A 20,221-nucleotide genomic window follows, 5' to 3' on the forward strand; every position below is an offset into this window, starting at 1 on the left:
AGAATAGCCAGTTCACTTATGCTAAACTTAAAATATTTTAATATTTAGTAGTTATTATTCTAAAAATATCCAATTAAAGTAAAAATAAATTACACATAAAAAATAACATGATGATTAAATAGTAAGGCGAAGACAAAGCCAATTAAAACAATAGAAAAACCTTATGAAAAAATGAGACAATGAAACACCCAGGCTATGCTCATTAGTAATAGCCATATCTAGACGTGTTCAGTCTTAACGCCTGCACAAATATTACGCCAAAACATCATCGTGGGAACATTGGCGTCACCCGCATCAGGCGCTTGAAGATTCTTCATACATCTGTCATTTAATCTGTCACTCTCAATCTGTACTCATGTCACTTGACCTACGATCATTCTACAATTCAAATCCTTTTTTTGAATTACATTAATTTATTAAGTATCTAATTTACACCATTCTATTCGCTAAAGATAGAACAAGACGTTTGAATTATCTAAATACTAAGCTATTTTATTATGACAAGCGTAGTGTTTAATATACAAATATTTTTTTAGTTTTGAACATATTCATCACAAATAATAAGTCTCTATTTGATCAGTAATGGTATAAGATTAATAATGTACTAGTTTGAATAAATAAACGATTAATAATTAATAATTAATTATAAAAAATAGAAGATCCTAACAGTTTTAACACACTAATTAATTCAATAGTCAGTTTTGCTATTAAAATTTTAACAGGCGTTATATAATAATTAAGTTTTTAGATGTTATTGTACAAGCTCGTGAAATTGAAAGATTTTAAACATAAGGGGTATTAAAACACGAATGTGGGTTTATCACTCGAGGCGAAGCCGAGTACGTACATTCTATACAAATATTGTTTCAATGTCGACTGCTGATCACAACAGCAGACCATACGACATGACGATAATTTCGATATCAATAAGATAGGTCTTATTTTCCTTACTGCATATGCAGCAGAACTTAGTCTTCCAGCCAAAGCCGCAATATCCAATTGTCATCCAACTAAGTTAGCATAAGTACCCTAGATCATATTGGTTCGGGAATACAGCAGCCAGCAGATGATTCCACAAAGTGGCCTTGCGAGGCAAAAAATTCATTTTATAAAAAGCGCTGTAGTGCCTTCAAGCGTGGAGCATATTCCCAACTTGACCCCTGGTGTTTCGGATGTCCATGTGTGGTTGCCTCACCACTTCCCATTATGTGAGACTCCTGGTGGTGAAGTTTGGCTGCTGGCATTAATCTGAACAATTCTCCAATCAACCCACATCTCTAAGTAACGCCAAAGAAACCAATCGGATATGAATTGGTCGTCAATTATTTGAGCAACCTCCAAGAGGTGTCAAATAGGCGCCTTGTATTGCAGGCGGTGGCATGAAGGGACTATTTTGAATAGCTAAGTAGCTTTTAGTTTGTTTTAGGACAATTTAGCCTTATTTCAACTGACCTTTTGACTGAAGTATGCCGATACAGGTTGAGACATAAATCAAATGATACGAATATCATGGTGATACAACAACAGGAGACTTATTAGCAGTTAACGCAAAAACCTCTATCACCTTAGAGACAAACTGGACTAAAAATACACCGGTTCCATTCCGTGTCTGTATAGCTAGACTTCAGACAATCTTTTTTTAGCTTCTCGTCGACATTTACGTCACCGCGTTGTTACTGTCGTCTGCATAGCAATGGATGTCACTGTTTTGCAGGATTTCATTGATATGAAGAAGAAACAGTGTAGGGGATAGCACGAAGCCTTGCGGGATGCCAGCCTATGAGTTCTAGTTCGGAGCATGCAGCGTATATAACATAACCTTGTTGCTTAGAGCAGCAAAAATACTGGAACACATTTGTATAATTCTCGGGAAGCCCTTAGGAGGACAAATTTGCCAGAATCACTTTATACAACACCCAATCGAAGGCTTATGCTGTATCAAGACTTACCACTAACGCCTCTTCAATCCACCCGACCATGTGAGATATATATTAAGGTTACCAGCTGAAGGTAGGATGCAAAAACCTTTATTACCTAAGATATATTCAGGTTTGTTGCGTGTGCTTTGATGGTTGAGGTCGGAGGTAGGTGGAATCATGATTCCTAAAGCATATTGAATAGCTCAACGATCTCTAAAGCGACGCCTGAACGCAAATGATAACCTTGATAGTCTACTGAGATTAAAATAAGTAGAGGCTAATTACAGTAGAATTAACTACTAGTACTATTCTTATAATAATATATAATATTGACACACTTTTTACGCAAATTATCTTGCCCCAAATGAGGCATATATAGCCTGTGTTGCAAAACAACGATATATTTCATACAATAATTAAGTAAGTAACTTAAACTTATAGTATTGGCTTATAGAAGAAATATAAAATAGCTGACAGAAAAATTTGATAACTACCTGAGGCAAATATTTTTCGCATTAGCCTAATTAGTACATTCTTCATTTATCCGACATTCTGACTCTTGTTTGATATTGTAGTCAACCAGTTCTTGATAAAGCTCATTCGATTGAGAACGCCGTACAAAAAATGTATTGAAAGTATGTATAGCACATAAAATTGAATGGAAAAAATTAAGATGACAAAAATATAGCATTTTCGTATCGTTTTCTTCTACACTTAATAATTAAGTTAGTTTTTCATTAAAAAATCAAATTATTACGACAATTTTTATTATTGGAGTGTGCAATTAGTTATAACATTTTACATAACGATTACACGGACGAGTAAAAAAATAAGGAATCCGCACCGTGATATTAGCAAGTGAAGCACCGTTATGCTAGTGTGTGTACAGATACGGGTGATACTAGTTACACAATTTTTTCTCCCTTAAATAATCATTTATATGGCCACAAATACTTATAAAATATCGTTTTTACACTTTTTCACAACGCACGACGGATTTTTAAAATATTTTATTGAGACGCAATCTGATCTGTCACAGACGATGACAATTCTCATAATGGCCGCCTATCGGCTTGTAGTAGTGTAAGTGTGTGCGTGGAGCTATGTATTTACATGTTAATCGGCTTGTTTTAGTGCTACACTGTTATGTAAGGTGACACGGAGTCCTTTTTATTTTACTAGTCCGTGAACGATTATAATATTTTTTAAGTTCAGTAAATTGTTTGTATCTTAGGCATAATTAAATGATAGTTACTACTACTCTCTTTCATTTATCATAATCATTCACTCAAGGTTTGTTTGACATTGTAAAATTTTGCAGATCTTTTATGATATTGTCATCATAAAAGATCTACACAGAAACAAAAATTATGACAATCAGACAATTATACGCACTCACTACATGCTTACTCATTTACAAAGTTTTAAATAAAAAAATTCACACTAACACACCCTTCTTTAAAAAAAAAGGATTCAACCAGAATTGTTACACGAAGAGCTAGTCATATTGAGCTGCCAATGGTGAGAAGTAATTATGGAAAACAGACAATAACCTTTGAGGGAGTTCAAATATATAATAACCTGCCCTCAGAAATAAGAAATGCCAAAACATTGACTTCTTATTATTATATAATCTGCTGAGAATGTTGTTATCATAAAAGAATCAGGTTGTGGCTTCATCTACAGGAAAATATTCATTTACTCAAACAAAACAAATCTTATAACTATATTTACAATATTATGACTACATAAAATTAAAACTATCATTACGTGGAAGCGTACCAAGAATACTGGCAGCATTATTTAGCCAAGTATTGTTAGCTTCGTTCAAATTCAATCCACAGGATCTACTTTACAGTCGATAACCTGCTCAACCCCAATATTAGAGAATTGGCTTGAGATGTCGCCCTTTCAAATCTAAACAATTTGTTCATTAACAATAATTTAATTTGTCTACTAAAAATTCGTTGAATTCACTGAACTAAAACCCAATAGAAGAAGCTGCACTGTTTAAAGTACCAAGGAAGTACATGTTCAAACTTAATATAAATAGCGTAAACAGCTAAATGAACAGTAATGAATTAATCACCCAGTAATCTGGCTGTTAGCGTATTCAAATAAAACATTGATAACAACATTAATGTAGTCTGTATCTTAGTTGTTGTCAACAAGGCAGTATGGTGAGACCATATCTGAAGCAGGTGAGTTCAGTTTTTTCTTGAAGACTTTAAGAAACATCAAAGACATTTTAAATCAACTCAGCCGAAATATTAATATATATAAATCCAGTGTCCTGATGTTTGCTTCCAGTGAACACCTAAACTAATGATCATTGATAGTTTTTATTTAATTTGGGACCCATAATTATTTTTAATTCCAATATTTGTTTTGTATGGACACAATTTTTATTGACGCACGGTTTGACAGTTCTGCTGTGAAACAATTTCATTATAACAACAGGGAGCATAAATTACGAATTAATTCTTGATGTCATGAAATATTATAATTGACAAATTTATCCAAAAAACTGTACTTATTTATTATGTACAGTATGTATTTTAAAACATTTGAAACTTTAAAAGGATTTAATTTGAGTAAATTTCAATTTTATGACCAATTTTTGAACATTTTTCTGCAGCAAGGGGCATTCATGAAAGAGTTTTATTTTTTAGATACCAAATACCTATTAACAATAAATGTAAAATTTTTTGTGCTCTTAATATTCAAAGAATACTTTTTATAATTTCTTCATCAATTTCTCCATCAATAGTACATACCAATGTGAATACCATTTTATACGTAAATAACTGTTTACTTTTACTACAACAATTGGAATAATGCCTAGGTCTTAGATAATTTATACGTCTAGATAGTCTCTTGCTGTTAGACAACCGAAAAAGACAGGCCATTAATATTAGTTTTTTTATTACCTACTAGGTAATAAAAACCGGGCCTACCATTGGGTTCGTATCTACTTCCCTACCATTGGGCTGCAGAGATCGAGGGTGGGAGGGTTTTTAACAACTTATTTTATTTTTGGATCGCTTACAAAATAATGATTATTTTACAATTATTTTCTTACATGCTACTTCTAAATCTTGTCGCTACAATCTACAATATTTTTAATCATAGCACATACAATGATGACTTAATTCTAACTAAACCTAGGCACACATTCTTAGAGTCTAAGCGGTAGTAAAAGGTCCCTATGCTAAATCATAGGGAACCGTGGCTTACTAATTTATTTCTATCGTTTTTTATTTACAACTAGCTGACCCGACAGACGTTGTTCTGTATATAAAAAGAAGTTAATTTTTTACCTCCTGAGAAAGTTAGAAAGATATAAATTCTAGTAAGTTATTCATTTTAAACTATTCTTTCAATTTGATTACTGAACGACGGGGGACACATCAAAGGAAAAACAAAATAGTTGTTTTTATTTTATTCCGAGCATTTTCATTTTTATTCACGTTTTAAATCTTCTCTGTACTTCCATACCATTTCAATACCAAAATTAGCCAAATCGGTCCAGCCGTTCTCGAGTTTTAGCGAGACTAACGAACAGCAATTCATTTTTATATATATAGATTATCGACCTACTTGTTAAGTTTTAAGTTTTTATTACATTTATATACTATTTCTATTATATTACTATTTACATCAATTATTTATCTATTAAATTTCTTAACATTTATATTGCTGCCGTTCTTTGGCAGCACGTCTGTAAGAATTTTTTAGACAAAATGCCTTAAATAACTGTGATAGTTAGACAGAAAGTTTAAATTTTCACACGATATATTTCTATTGCCACTATAAGAACAAATACAACAAAATAGAGAATAAATAAAGTATATAAGGGGCTCCAACAAACGTTGTTTTTTTTAGATGATGTTTTAATAGATTCCGGACTCACATTTAGCCGTTTTTTTTAAATTATGAAAATTGTTTTAACCACTAATTGATAATATTGTCCTGATTCCTCGAAAAATAAGCACTTTATGAATCGCTAAGGTTTTTATTGAAAAGAGCGCAAAAAAAGAATGCTGGTAGAGTTTCTTGCGCCGCTTCTTCTCTCTCAGAGCGCCATTTGTTTCCGAAGCGGTAGTAGTATCTAGTAGTTATTAGAAATGACATCAAAAAGAATTCAAATGGAATCAATTTTGAGAAAATAAATGCCTGTGCAATTAATTAATTCCTATGCCCTTTATGCCTTTTTATGCTAGTACAAATAACAATGTATTTGATCTTTTAAATATTTCAATATAATAATACGACCAGTTTAGTAACGGCCGTTGCCAATATTCAATCTATCTCTAACTTGAGATAAAAATCGTAACTATCGTTGTCTTTTCTGTCCCAATAAACTTATCGACGGTAACACACCGTATCCGTACACGCTGTCTGTCAATGAGAAGGCGTATAGCTTACCAGCGATAGAAGTTTATATGGAAATTTCAATTCACGCGTCCCAATATAAGGCGATAAGAATGACTTATCGGGTATATTGGTACAGCTTCAAATTATTGACAGCTAATTACTGACAGTAGAAGGTAGTTATTTATTTCTATCTGTAGATAGTATATTGGGAACGGCCGTAAGTGAGCTTCCGTCAAGTAGGCCCCGTAATGGTTCGATTATCGCTGACACAGACAAAAACTGTTGACATGAGTTATGCACTATTTATTTAATTAATTAACATGATTTACATCAACGAGCTTATCACAGTGGCGCCCAAGAATCTATATTTATCACCACGACATATTAAACGGTCTTTAACTTCTGCCAATCTTGTAGTACTTGTCTGGTCATGATTACAATTAAAAATACATGCTCACCGCGCGGGCTGTCTACCCGAGCTTAGCGTCAGATTTTATAGTTACACAAGAGCGTCAGATTAAGGACCGTCACACGATATATATTATATACGTGCACTGGTCGGAGCTGGAGGCCTGCCATTTGCCAAAACTAATTTTAAGCAATCTTATCCCATACCACGTCTATCAAGACTTTATAACTCCATCTGTTAAAAAATGTTACGGGATTGTTATGCACCAAATGACTTATGTTTTTTTTTCAATGTAACAAATACTGTTTGTCCTATAAATAAATATAAAGCTATACGAAGTGGCAGATGAGGCGCGCTCCACAAAACCAATACGTAAATTAAGTAAGTTTTCGGTAAGAAATAACGGTTTCGAAAACTATTTATTTTAAACTATGTATTTTTGAGTATTAAGAGTATTAAATACCTTAGAGTTATTCTTATTTCTTCACGTCGTGTAGCTGTGGAAATAATTAATGATTATTGTGTAAGACTTTCTTCGACGAGCAAACATGCTGTGGCATGGTTCCACAAAGAAGCTCATTAGCGTCCCAGACGATACGATATGGGCACCTTCAAACAAGTCACTTTTTTAAAAGGCCGTCAACAAAAGATAATGTTGCGATGAAGAGACATCGCCAACCTTTCCGCTGTGTCAGAGATTTATGCGTGAAGATCCGTTTAGATATAAAATTGTGGCAAGTTCTATTTCCCTTGAACTAATTTTAGATTTTTTTTAGAACAAACAAAGACTTCGGATTACTATTGATAACATATTATCAGTTCAATTTATTGTTATGACCTGTTGCTTTATAGACCATGGATTACCGATAATTTTTAATAGATCATAATTGTTTATGAATTATTGATTTTAAAGGTATAGTTTCGTGTTATGGTTTATTAATAATATAATATTATAACAATATTATATAGTATACTAGCTGACCCAGCAAACGTTGTATTGCCGATATTAAAATCGCGATACAAAAGTAACTGTTGATAGTAGATGGGTGAAAATTTGAAGTTGTATGTATTTTTTACAAATTTAAAAAAATAATCAATAAAATTTAAAACCAAAAAATGGCGTGGACCAACCTTAAAATTTAGGGGGATGAAAAATAGATGTTGTCCGATTCTCAGACCTACCCAATATGCACTCAAAATTTCTTGAGAATCGGTCAAGCCGTTTCGAAGGAGTTTAACTACAAACACCGCGACATGAGAATTTTATATATTAGATAATAATATCATACATAAATGAAAATTTAATATACATTCACAAAAATAGTCACTTTTTTGCTTTTATAAGTGATTTTCATTATTATAACACTAGAAATAAGGGATTGCTTGTAACTAATTCTAGTAGGCTTCATAAGATACATAATAGCCGGTAAATGTATACACTTTTATAATAAAGTCCCAGCCACTGTTCAGGCATTATCTGTAAGCAAACATATACTTATTATTAAATAATGGCGTTGTCGTAAATCCTATTACCTACTCCACAGCTGAATATCTAAGTGATCCGACAGCATGGGACTGGATTATGAATATTATATAACAATAGCAATGTCAGTACAAAATTATATATTTGATTAAAAATAGCGCAAAAAAAAGAATGCTGGGAGAGTTTCTTGCGCCACTACTTATCTCTCAAAACGCCGTTTGTTTCGGAAGCGGTAGTAGTGTCTAGTATATAAGAAATGACATCAGTAAGAATTCTAAAGGAATCAAGTTTGAGAAAATAAATGCCTTTTATGCCTTTTAAGATTAATAATGCGTGATGTAACTTGATTTACTATTTAGGTATTTGATTTACAAATGAAACAGGCTTTCTATATTGTAAACTTTAACACTCAACAACTGTTGCTTATTATTCTGAATTCTGTGTGTTCAGAATAATACCTAACACATATTAGTTCCTACTTACTCGCGGCCGCGCGCTAAACCTGCACGATACAACGCTAGTAAAGAAAAATGTTCTACTTACTCGTGGCCGCGCGCTAAACCTGCACGATACAACGCTAGTAGAGATAAATGTTCTACTTACTCGTAGCCGCGCGCTAAACCTGCACGATACAACGCTAGTAAAGAAAAATGTTCTACTTACTCGTGGCCGCACGCTAAACCTGCACGATACAACGCTAGTAGAGAAAAATGTTTTACTTACTCGTGGCCGCGCGCTAAACCTGCACGATACAACGCTAGTAGAGATAAATGTTCTACTTACTCGTGGCCGCGCGCTAAACCTGCACGATACAACGCTAGTAAAGAAAAATGTTCTACTTACTCGTGGCCGCACGCTAAACCTGCACGATACAACGCTAGTAGAGAAAAATGTTCTACTTACTCGTGGCCGCGCGCTAAGCCTGCACGATACAACGCTAGAAGAGAAAAATGTTCTACTTACTCGTGGCCGCGCGCTAAACCTGCACGATACAACGCTAGTAGAGAAAAATGTTCTACTTACTCGTGGCCGCGCGCTAAACCTGCACGATACAACGCTAATAGAGAAAAATGTTCTACTTACTCGTGGCCGCGCGCTAAACCTGCACGATACAACGCTAGTAGAGAAAAATGTTCTACTTACTCGTGGCCGCGCGCTAAACCTGCACGATACAACGCTAATAGAGAAAAATGTTCTACTTACTCGTGGCCGCGCGCTAAACCTGCACGATACAACGCTAGTAGGGAAGCAGTACGTTCAACTGTTCGTAGTTGATACGCCCTGCCCATTACAATGCAGTGCCAACAGGATTCTTGAAAAACCCCAAAAATTCTGAGCGGCATTACGACTGCGCTCGTCACCTTGAGACACAAGATTTTAAGTCTCATTTGCCTAGTAATTGCAGCAGCTACGGCGCCCTTCAGACTGAAACACAGTAATGCTTACACATCACTGCTTCACGGCAGAAATAGGCGCCGTTGTGGTACCCATAATCTAGCCGGAATCCTGTGCAAAGGAGCCTCCCACTGACGAGGCGAGTCATGGATATCGATGAGGCCAAGAGAGGCAGAAGCCTCCCACCAACTACGTGGGCTAGAACCATTAACAAAGACATGACGATCCTAGGCCTAACACCAGAAAATTCAAATTCAAATATTTTTATACAAAATAGGATGTGACATCACTTATTGAAAGTCAAAAAACTACCACCCATTCCAAAATGAAGAGAAGGCCTGAGAAGAAAGGGCGCAACAAACTCAGCGGGCTTTTTTTTTCATCAAAAATATGTTTTACAATTAAAGTAACATTATAGAATTAAACTTATTATTTAATAGCCTGAGGGCGGTCGCTCCATTCCCAGTCTGTGGTATCATTAAGAAAGTAATTTATGTTATGGTAGCCTTTACCACACTAATGTTTTCTAACAATTCTTTTGAATAACGTAATACTTTTGTTTTGAACAATGGCGATCTAGTATCAGGAGGGCTGACCCGAAATAGGGAATGCCCTAGGGGAATATATACATAATATTAGTTCCTACTTACTTGCGGCCGCGCGCTAAACCTGCGTGATACAACGCTAGTAGGGAACATGTTCTACTTGTAGTGTACATTTTTTATAATCTTTGCGCGCATGAGGGTTACATTTTGAGCAGTTTACTACAGGTACAGTACATTTGACTATACATATTGTTATTATTTGTTCGTTCAATAGCAATAATGATCTTTTATGACTCTTATATTAATTAATTATAGTACAATTTGTTATGTGTTTAACAAGTTTTTAAAAACATACAAACTGTAATTGTAGTAGACAACCGCGTCTATTTCTCATTGAGGACGACAAGAATGATCTTGACTTCTACGGTTTTATTCCAGACATGGGCTGTCCAAGGAGTTCTCTTAAATATGTTCGGGCAGGGTCTCGTACTGAGTTACACGTCATGCTTGCTGCCAGCACTTCAATCACCAGATTCTGACATTCCACTGGATTTGCACATGGCATCATGGGTAGGTACGTATTTCTGTTTTCGCAAAGTTACTCACAATAAGTACTTTAGTGTTAGTATACAATCAGCAGATTTTACACATCAAATATCGAAAGAAAAGCGTTGAGGCTCTATTTAAAGTATATTAAATACTAATTTGCGCCCGCTAATTCGTTCACGTGATTCATGAATTAGTCCAATGCAAGATATGTTATATATGAGTATAAAATTCAGTTCTCACATTTATATTAAAATAAATTATAACAACTTTCTCCATAATTTAGCAAGCAATTTAAGAAACTTAATAAAATCCAAGAGATTTTGCATTCCAAAGACCAAAAACATCTAACAAGAATGCTAAGTAGTATAATATCTACTATTTTAAACGATTTGCCAGATAATATACAAAATTTATATAAAATGAATGGAAAATATACAGCACTTAAAATACCACAACACTTCCCTAACAGCCTCGCCTAGTATCGGAATTCTGGGTCTCGATATCTCGAGCGATTGCCATATGGAGAGCAAAGCCAAATTGCCTTCGAAGAAACTGGGCGTCATAAATAGAGCATGGTAATACTTCAAGCCGGCCCACATTCTAGCACTGTACAAAGCGCAGGCCCGGCCACATGTATCAGCGCCAGTATCAGCTCGATCCATTTGACCGCGTGCAACGCAGAGCAACTCGAATTGTCGAAGACCGGTGCTGTGAACGGCTGGATCACTTGGCGTTGCGTAGAGACATCGCTTCATTGTGTGTCCTCTACCGCATTTATCATGGGGAGTGTTCCGAAGAGCTGTTTCACCTGACTCTTGCCGCCGAATTCCACCTTCGCATGACACGCCACAAGTTAGGATCTCTGCACCATCTGGATGTATGGCGGTGCTCCACAGTGCGGTTTTCAAGGACCTTTCTTCCACGTACTAAAAAGCTGTGGAATGAACTTCCGTGTGCGGTGTTTCCGGGACGATACGACATAGGTACCTCCAAAAAAAGCGCGTACACCTTCCTTTAAGGCCGGCAACGCTCCTGTGATTCCTCTAGTGTTGCAAGAGAATGTGGCGGCGGCGGTGATCACTTAACACCAGGTGACTCTTTTTCCATAAAAAAAAAAAACATTATTTAATTATTGTAATTATAGCAATGTAGCGCTGAATTCGCGAGCGACAACTTACCCAGATAAACCATTTAGGGGTTTTCGTGGTATTCAGATGTTGAAATTTTATTGTATGTATTGTTTTGAATAATAAATGAAAAAAAAAAGAGCTAATATCTTAAAATGACGATACCTACCTGTATGCCATATCCAATTTGAATGAAGGCACACATTCACAGTACAATTTTATTCTGCTTTGGGCTACACAGGCTTTTACTAAATTAGTTTGGTTATAAGTTAGGTTGGCATATAGATCCCTAACTAAAATTTTGAGTAAAAAGGAGCTTTCAAATAATTAACTGAGGCTAATTTTACTACCTGCTGGAATTTATCTGTCCGTAGACTAAATCAGAAAACTTACTTTCTCATTAGCAAAGACGATTACTTAAATCGTCTTCGGTATCAGTTATTTTTAAAGTGAAAACTTCTTTAGTAGCGTTGAGCACTTTTCTTGGGAACGTTATTAAATATTAAACTCGCATCAGGACACGTGACCTGATCGAAAATTCGTAAGACAGTCGTTGAAACTATAGATGAAAGTTCACTTTTCTGACAGATAAACTTTTAAATGTAAAATAATTGTAATAGTTCTGAAGTGTTGAATTTTTTATGTAATATAACTTGTCATTTTAGTGGACAATTACGCAATAAATGAATATTCTACTTAACCACATAAATGCTAGTACTTTTATACTGATAAATAAACTAATTCGTGCGAAATTACTCCCTAACCATTCCAAAATATTCCAAAATTTTAACGTTAATGTTCAAGTTTTCACTTTTGCCGGCAACCCGTTATTTTATTACTTTATAATTTTGTGTTACATATTTCTAACTAAATTTTTCTTTCTAGCGTCTTCGATTGGATTGGCAGGAGTGCCTGGATTCTTGATATCGTCCATACTTATGGATTGGAAGGGTCGACGAAAAGCACATTTGATTGTTTTACTACCCGCAATTTTGGGTTGGCTGATTATTTACTTTGCCTCAAACATCTCTCTAATACTCGTCGGAAGGCTTCTCGGTGGATTCACTTGTGCATCGACAGTTTGCCTGGGAGCTGTAGTAATCGGTGAATATACAAGTCCCCAGAACCGTGGTATGTTCTTGAACCTCAAAACTGCTGCAGTGTGCATGGGAAATATGACCGTCCATATTCTTGGAAACTTTCTTCATTGGAGGCAAATAGCACTAATAGCTGTTATACCCACAATCATTTCATTCCTAATAACGCTGACTTGGCCAGAAAGCCCAGCGTGGCTAGCATCGAATAGAGAATTTGAAAAGTGTGAAAAATCGTTTTATTGGTTAAGAGAAAAAAGTGAAGAATCCAACAGAGAATTGGAGGAAATGATAAGAGCGCAGAAAGAAAGATTTTCCGAAACTCCAACAAAAACTACATTCAGGGCAAGGATTGTAGACTTTCTACAAAAATTTTTGAGGCGTGACTTCATAAGACCAGTAACAATCGTATTTTTTGCGGGAATGCTTTTAGAAACCTGTGGGAGGCATCTATTTCCTGCGTATGCATTACAAATAGTTGCTAACGTAACTGGTGAAAAAACTAATTCATTCTACTTCATATTGGCCATTGATATTATAATTACAACGAGCGCTTTGTTTGCTTCTATTCTTGTAAAAGTATTTAAAAGGCGTACATTATTATTTGCTAGTGGTTTTTCTAGTCTTTTCATTCTACTGACAGCATGTTTATACTTATTTTTGGTATCCAGAGAAATCATTTCTAAAGATTATCCGTGGATACCTATCGTCTTATTTGTAATGTATTTTATCATATCTAATCTGGGTTGCACACCTATACCCTTAGCATTATTAGGTGAAGTCTTTCCTCTACAACACAGAGCAGCGGGGGCAATTGTTTCTGGCTTTATATTGTCCTTTACTCTAATGTTTGCTCTTCAATTAACTCCATATTTGATGGCCAGCGTTAAGGTATATGGCACTTTTAGTTTTTTTGGTATTCTAATGGGAATTTCCCTTGGAGTATTATATTTCATTATGCCAGAAACGAAAGATAGGACGTTGCAGCAAATTGAAGATTACTTTAACCATACTAGACGTAATAATGTAAAGGATGACGTAGAAAACGTGCAGAAAAAGATGCTAAGTAAAAATGATCATTGAAGATATCTCAATTGTGATGAAGTATTAAGAATATTTCTAATTAAGCGTATAATTCTTTATTGAGTATAAGTTTTTAGATCCAATGTTTCTCATGTAGAAATTAAAGTAATCTAGGTTAATTAAAAGTAGGTACTGCAGTGAAAAGAAATGAGAAAGAATATTATTTAGCCAAATAGAAGCTCCGTGCCGTTGTGTATCCTAGAAGAGTTGTAAGTATGTGACACACGTTTTTTGTGGCCATATTGGCATATGGCACCATAGCTCGACGGACATATGGCCGTTGGGGGAGTAAAGTTCTTGAATGGCGACCACGTACCGGAAGACGCAGTGGGAGCCCCCCCCCACAAGATTGACCGACGATCTGGTCAAGATCGCCGAAACACGTTGGATAACGCGCAGGACTGATCGTCATGGCATTCTTTGGGGAAGGCCTTTGTCCAGTAGTGGACATCTTCCAGCTCAGGGGCGTGCATATCATATAGGCAGTGCCTACTTCGTTATGAACCTAAATAAATAAAGCACCAGTGTTAAAGTTATTTTACTACCTACGGTAGGCAGTCTACAGATTGCATATACGAAGCAAGCAGCGTTTCATACAACTTATGTCGTACTGTCGGACTAAAGCGTAACTCCGACTAGTTAGATCTACAGTGCCTACCTTGCTAGAAAACTAATGCACGTCTCTGTTCCAGCTGAAATGGTCAAATAATGATGAGAACTTGATCGAACCATTTAATAGTATCTTATATCTATTAAACCCGCATATGTTTTCAAAACAATAGTACTGAATGATAGGTGGATAGGGCCATCGTCCGAGAAAGAAGAAAATCTCTAACGGAGATACAGCAAGATAGAATGCTAAGCGAATGGACTGTAACCAAATTTGGTTGAGCGGTCGTAAAAAGTCAACCACGTTTGGCATTAGCTGCTTAGTATTTTGAATATTACACCACTAGGTTTCAACTCAGAATTGGTCACGGATTATGGGGCTGTGAGGTCGTCTGTGCGTTAAAATATTCTACGCTTTGGAGGAATGATTGAGAGCGATAATATTTCCATTACCGTGTGTTAAATGCTGTCAACCCTGTCTTTAAGAAGATCTGTTTATTGGTTCTAAAAAGCTGTAGACATATAAAGGATGACATGAATAAGTAACATAAGACCTACATATAAATTAGGGTAAGTTGTAAATTGGTTTTATCAAGTAGATTGAGAGCACATTAGATAATATGTAATAGTAAATAAAGAAATTTGAAATTTGATTTGTTTTGATGACATTACTAATTATTGTAAAAGGTGGAAATTCTACCTAAATATAATCGTTAAAGTTAATACCATTATATTTTTCAAAGAGCAACCTTAGAGTTTCTTGCTCGTTCTTCCCTAAGGAAATCTGCCTTCCAAATGAGCTGTATGAAAAAATGACATATTTCAAGTGTAATGCAATTTACCTACGAAATAAAATATTTTTGATTTGATATGATTTGAAAGTGAAAATGAGTGTGTTAAATAAAACCTTCTTTATAATACCTGCAAAAGTTTTCATGATCGGATGGCGTTATTAAGAAGTCAGCTAATGTGCATATGGTCGATTCGCAGTTGGCCATTTCATGCGTAACTTGACTTGACTTTTTCAACTTGTGGTTAAGTTACTCGGTCAAAACTTAAATTTAAGTACATTCCAGCTACCCGCATCTTTTGCAAAATTAACCACCAAGCGCTCGTTTAAAACAGATTCTGTTAAAATTATATATACTACTAGCTGACCCGACAGACGTTGTTCTGTAAATAATAAAAAAATACTGTTTTATAGGAATTTGCCAATAATATTTCAAAACATCAAGAATTATTTCGTAAAACAGGGTCCTGTTGTTATAATGAAATTGTTTCACAGCAGAACTGTGAAACGACGACAGAACAACGACAGAACAACGAGTGACGCACGGTCACTAAATTCTTTCATAGAAAATATTCCATACAAAACAAATATCGGACGACGGGGGACACATTAAAGGAAAAACAAAATTGTTGTTTTTATATAATACCGAACACTTTCATATATATTCACCTTTTAAACCTTCCCTGGACTTCCACAAATAATTCAAGACCAATATCAGCCAAATCGGTCCAGCCGTTCTCGAGTTTTAGCGAGACTAACGAACAGCAATCCATTTTTATATATATAGATATTTCTACTCGTATCAGGAAATCTTATGATCTTACTGCATACAATTTTTTTTTATATTTAAACGTTAATTTTTGAAAATAGGATACGTATCACTTATTGAATGTCAAAAACTACTACCCAAACTCAGTTCGCTTTTTTTTCATAAAAAATATGGTTACAGTAACAGCCTGAGGGCGGTCGCTTCATTCCCAATCTGTTGTATCATTAAGAAAGCCATTTATGTTATAGTAACCTTTACCACACAAATGTTTTTTAAAAATACTTTACATTTTCGTAATACATCGCCGCACAAAAGACTTACTAACTCGACTTAACCGAGTAGTAGGCATTATAAGTTTATGTGCGTTCCTGCTGTTAACATTTTGGTTATGACAGTTTGTAGTAAATTTACTTATGTGCCTATGTACATACATTACATTATCAAAAAAACCTGCAACCTGTAAGTTTTCCTAAACTAAAATAATAAATTTGTCGCACAAGGTATTTTAAATGTTAATATTGTTAATTGCGTGTAGCAAAACAATGATAATAACTATATTTACAATACTATGATAGTAATTTTTGTTACATAATTTACAATGTATAATGGTGGATAACATAATTATTAATGTATTTGAGACAGAACAAACTTCTCTGTTAAATTATCTTTATTGTAAGTGATAAAGTAGCTGTTTATATGATAGTATCTAATGAATTTATGTGCATTCAACTGTTGTGGATAAAGTTTATAGAACTTAGTTATCTAATACATAATTTAAACATGACGTGGTAACTAGCAACCTAATTCTAATTACTATAATTTTTAGTGATTATTTTTAAATTAAATGTATTTTTTTTATTACAATAAGGGACAATACGAGCATGACGTTCTGCTGATGGTAATTGATACACCCTGCTCACAGCAATGCAGTGCCACTAAGAATTCTAGAAAAATCCAAAAAATTCTGAACAGCACTGTAATTGCGCTCGTCACCTTGAGACATAAGACGTTAAGTCTCAATTGCCCAGTAATTTCACCAGCTACAGTGGTACCCATAATCTAGCCGGCATCCTGTGCAAAGGAGCCTCCCACTGGTAAAAAGTATAACTTTACGTTATCCAACTTAAATGGACTATTTATTACTTTACATTAGCTTATATTATTATTTGTAGAACGTAGCCACTAATATATTTGTATGTCTGTCAAGATAAGTCCTAAATTTGTAACATCTTTAGCTATATAATAAATGTTTCTTGCAAACAAATAACATTGACTTTGACTTTATCTATTACTATCAGTTGCAATAGAATCATCAACAGTTGTAATGTTATGCGATACATCAAAAAAAAAAAAATTGATACTTCCAAAGTGGGTGTGTAGCCGCTGGGTAAGCATAATATATTCATGGTAATGTAATGTATGTACATACGCACATAATAGAATTTGCTAGAAACTGTCATAACCATAATGTTAACTCCAGAAACAGACATAAACTTATAATGCCTAGGTACTACTCGGCTAAGTCGAGATAGTAAGTCTTTTGTGCGACGATGTATATGCTTTTACAACAAGATCCCAGAATATTTTCAAAGTATTTCAATATTCATAAGAATTGTTAAAAACGTTTGTGTGGTAAAGGTTACTATAACATAAATGACTTTTTAATGACACCACATACTGGGAATGGAGCGACCTATCAGGCTATTAAATAATAAGTTTAATTGTACGATATTACTTTATAACCATATTTTTTTTGACTTTCAAAACCTACTTTAATGGCACGTCCTATCTATCTATCTATCTATATATATATAAAAATGATTTGCTGTTCGTTAGTATCGCTAAAACTCGAGAACGGCTGGACCGATTTGGCTAATTTTGGTCTTGAATTATTTATGGAAGTCCAGAGAAGGCTTAAAAGGTGAATAAATAGGAAAATGCTGACAAAAAAAACAAGAAATTTGTTTTTCCTTTGATGTGTCCATACATAATTTCTATGAGAGAATTTATTGACGCACGGTTTGACAGTTCTGCTGTGAAACAATTTCATTACGACAGCAGGGTGCATATTTTACGAAGTAATTTTTCATATTATGATATATTATTGACAAATTCATATAAAAACATTATTTTATTGATTATATACAGAACAACGTCTGTCGGGTCAGCTAGTTTTGAATAAAAATATTTGATTTTGAATTTGAATCTTGTCATTTTTGAGAGGTCGATTGCTGTAACTGTCTTGCATACAGTGGTTATGCAGCAGTAAAATGCTTTTCTTAATGATACCACAGATTATGAATGGAGTGACCTCCCTCCGGCTATTAAATGATAAGTTTTCTTGTACGACTTTACATAGGACCCAAAATAAATGAAGCCCGCTGAGTTTCTTGCTCCCGTTCTTCTCAGGTCCGAGGCATACTTATTCGAATGGGTTGTAATTTTTTACTTTCACTAAGTGATATCATATCCTATTTTGAATAAAAATAAATAAATATGAATTTAAATTTATTTCGTATAGATTCTTTAGTACCTTGGTTATAAATAGCGCGAAGAGCCCATTTCTGCAGCACAAAGATGGTATTAATATCTACATTGGCTCATACCAATACTTGAACAATAGGCTATCATCATCTCACCCAGAAGACGTCCACTGCTGGACAATGGCCTCTAATGTTAAAAAAATATTTTTTAGGTTTTACCCTTATCATTTGAGGGTTTGAAGAATAGATCCGATTCTCAGGCCTACCCGATATGCATACAAACATTCATACAAATCGCTTCAGCCGTTTCGGAGTTGGTAAAAAACATCGGGACACGAGAATTTTACATTATAGAATATTTTTTAAGCTTCTCAATCCCTTGATTAAAACTCCGTGACAAATAGATAAAGTGGCCCTCTAAACTCGCCTTTAGCACCCTAAAGCAATAGTTTCGATCGAGGTAAAAAATTCCAGAACGGGTTTATAAAGTGATCAATTTTATTGTGGGATAAATTCGAAAAATAAACATTATAAAAGATCGCGTCACAGGAATTTATGTTAATCGTTACAATAGTAGGGCCGGGCGACACCATGCTATGTTATAGATAGTAAAGTTATCTTATTAGTGTGTTTTATTATCCGGTTATAAAGTAGTCATGGAATATAAGTTATTCAACTTTAATATAGGATAATTAACTTAATAAGCATATTAGAATGAAGTTTTTATATTTTTGAAGTCTAAATCTTAGATAATTTATACGTCTAGATAGTCTCTTCCTGTGAGACAACCGATGAAAACTGTGACAAGCTACGTCTTACACTCGCGATGTGTATGACACTTTGAGTTAGTGTGCGTGAATTGCTCGAAATAGAGGTTTTGTTTTATGACAGTAAGCGACGAGACGAGCAGGACGTTCAGCTGATGGTAATTGATACGCCCTGCCCATTACAATGCAGTACCGCTAAGGATTCCTGTGAAACTCCAAAAATTCTGAGCAGCACTACAATTGCGCTCGTCACCTTTCGACATAAGATGTTAAGTCTCATTTGCCCAGTAATTTCAATAGCTACGGCGCCCTTCAAGCTGAAACACAATAACCTTACACATTACTGCTTTACGTTGTGATACCCATAGTCTAACCGGCATCCGTGCAAAGGAGTCTCCCACTTAGTTCTAAAGTAAATTTTTTTCGACGTTTTCACAGCTGTCATAGTCTATCTAGGACGTAGTAATAATGATCTAAGGTCTAAATCTAAGGATGGTACAAGGTTCAACTGCTAATAATCAATTTGGCGTCGTATGCCGGGTCGTCTAATTCCCTCAAATATGTCCGAAGGGAATGATGGCTAGTCCATGCATAAACTCGTGTACGGGTGGTACTTGTGGTGGCAGTTTGACCTATTACAGTTAATAAATCAATGTGTCTGTGGGATGTGGTTAGGTAATTATTATCACAGTAATCACGACCATCATGTTCACGAAGAAACAATGAATTCAAGCTCTTAAGGTAGATGCATCCAATATACGATATATGTGGTATATGTATATATGGTACGTGATCCAAGCCGAATGGCTTGGATCACAGACT

At 34.9% G+C, this 20,221-nt stretch overlaps 1 protein-coding gene across 2 annotated transcripts; it reads left to right on the forward strand.

Annotated features, from left to right (window-relative positions):
• The first annotated feature begins 4,007 nt into the window (after window positions 1–4,007).
• LOC126974780 (facilitated trehalose transporter Tret1-like) lies at window positions 4,008–15,243 on the forward strand. 2 transcript variants are annotated; one of them, XM_050822458.1, is made up of 3 exons: window positions 4,008–4,120; window positions 10,567–10,702; window positions 12,690–15,243. In XM_050822458.1, exons 1-3 carry the CDS (start codon window positions 4,097–4,099, stop codon window positions 13,979–13,981), a joined length of 1,452 nt encoding a protein of 483 aa, XP_050678415.1. In that variant the 5' UTR covers window positions 4,008–4,096; the 3' UTR covers window positions 13,982–15,243. The 2 variants fall into 2 exon arrangements, with proteins under 2 accessions (XP_050678415.1, XP_050678416.1); XM_050822459.1 differs by lacking the exon at window positions 4,008–4,120 and having other exon boundaries at window positions 10,572–10,698.
• Window positions 15,244–20,221: the final 4,978 nt, after the last annotated feature.

This window comes from Leptidea sinapis, chromosome 33 (genome assembly GCF_905404315.1).
Source record: "Leptidea sinapis chromosome 33, ilLepSina1.1, whole genome shotgun sequence".
NCBI classification, from domain to species: Eukaryota; Metazoa; Arthropoda; class Insecta; order Lepidoptera; family Pieridae; genus Leptidea; species Leptidea sinapis.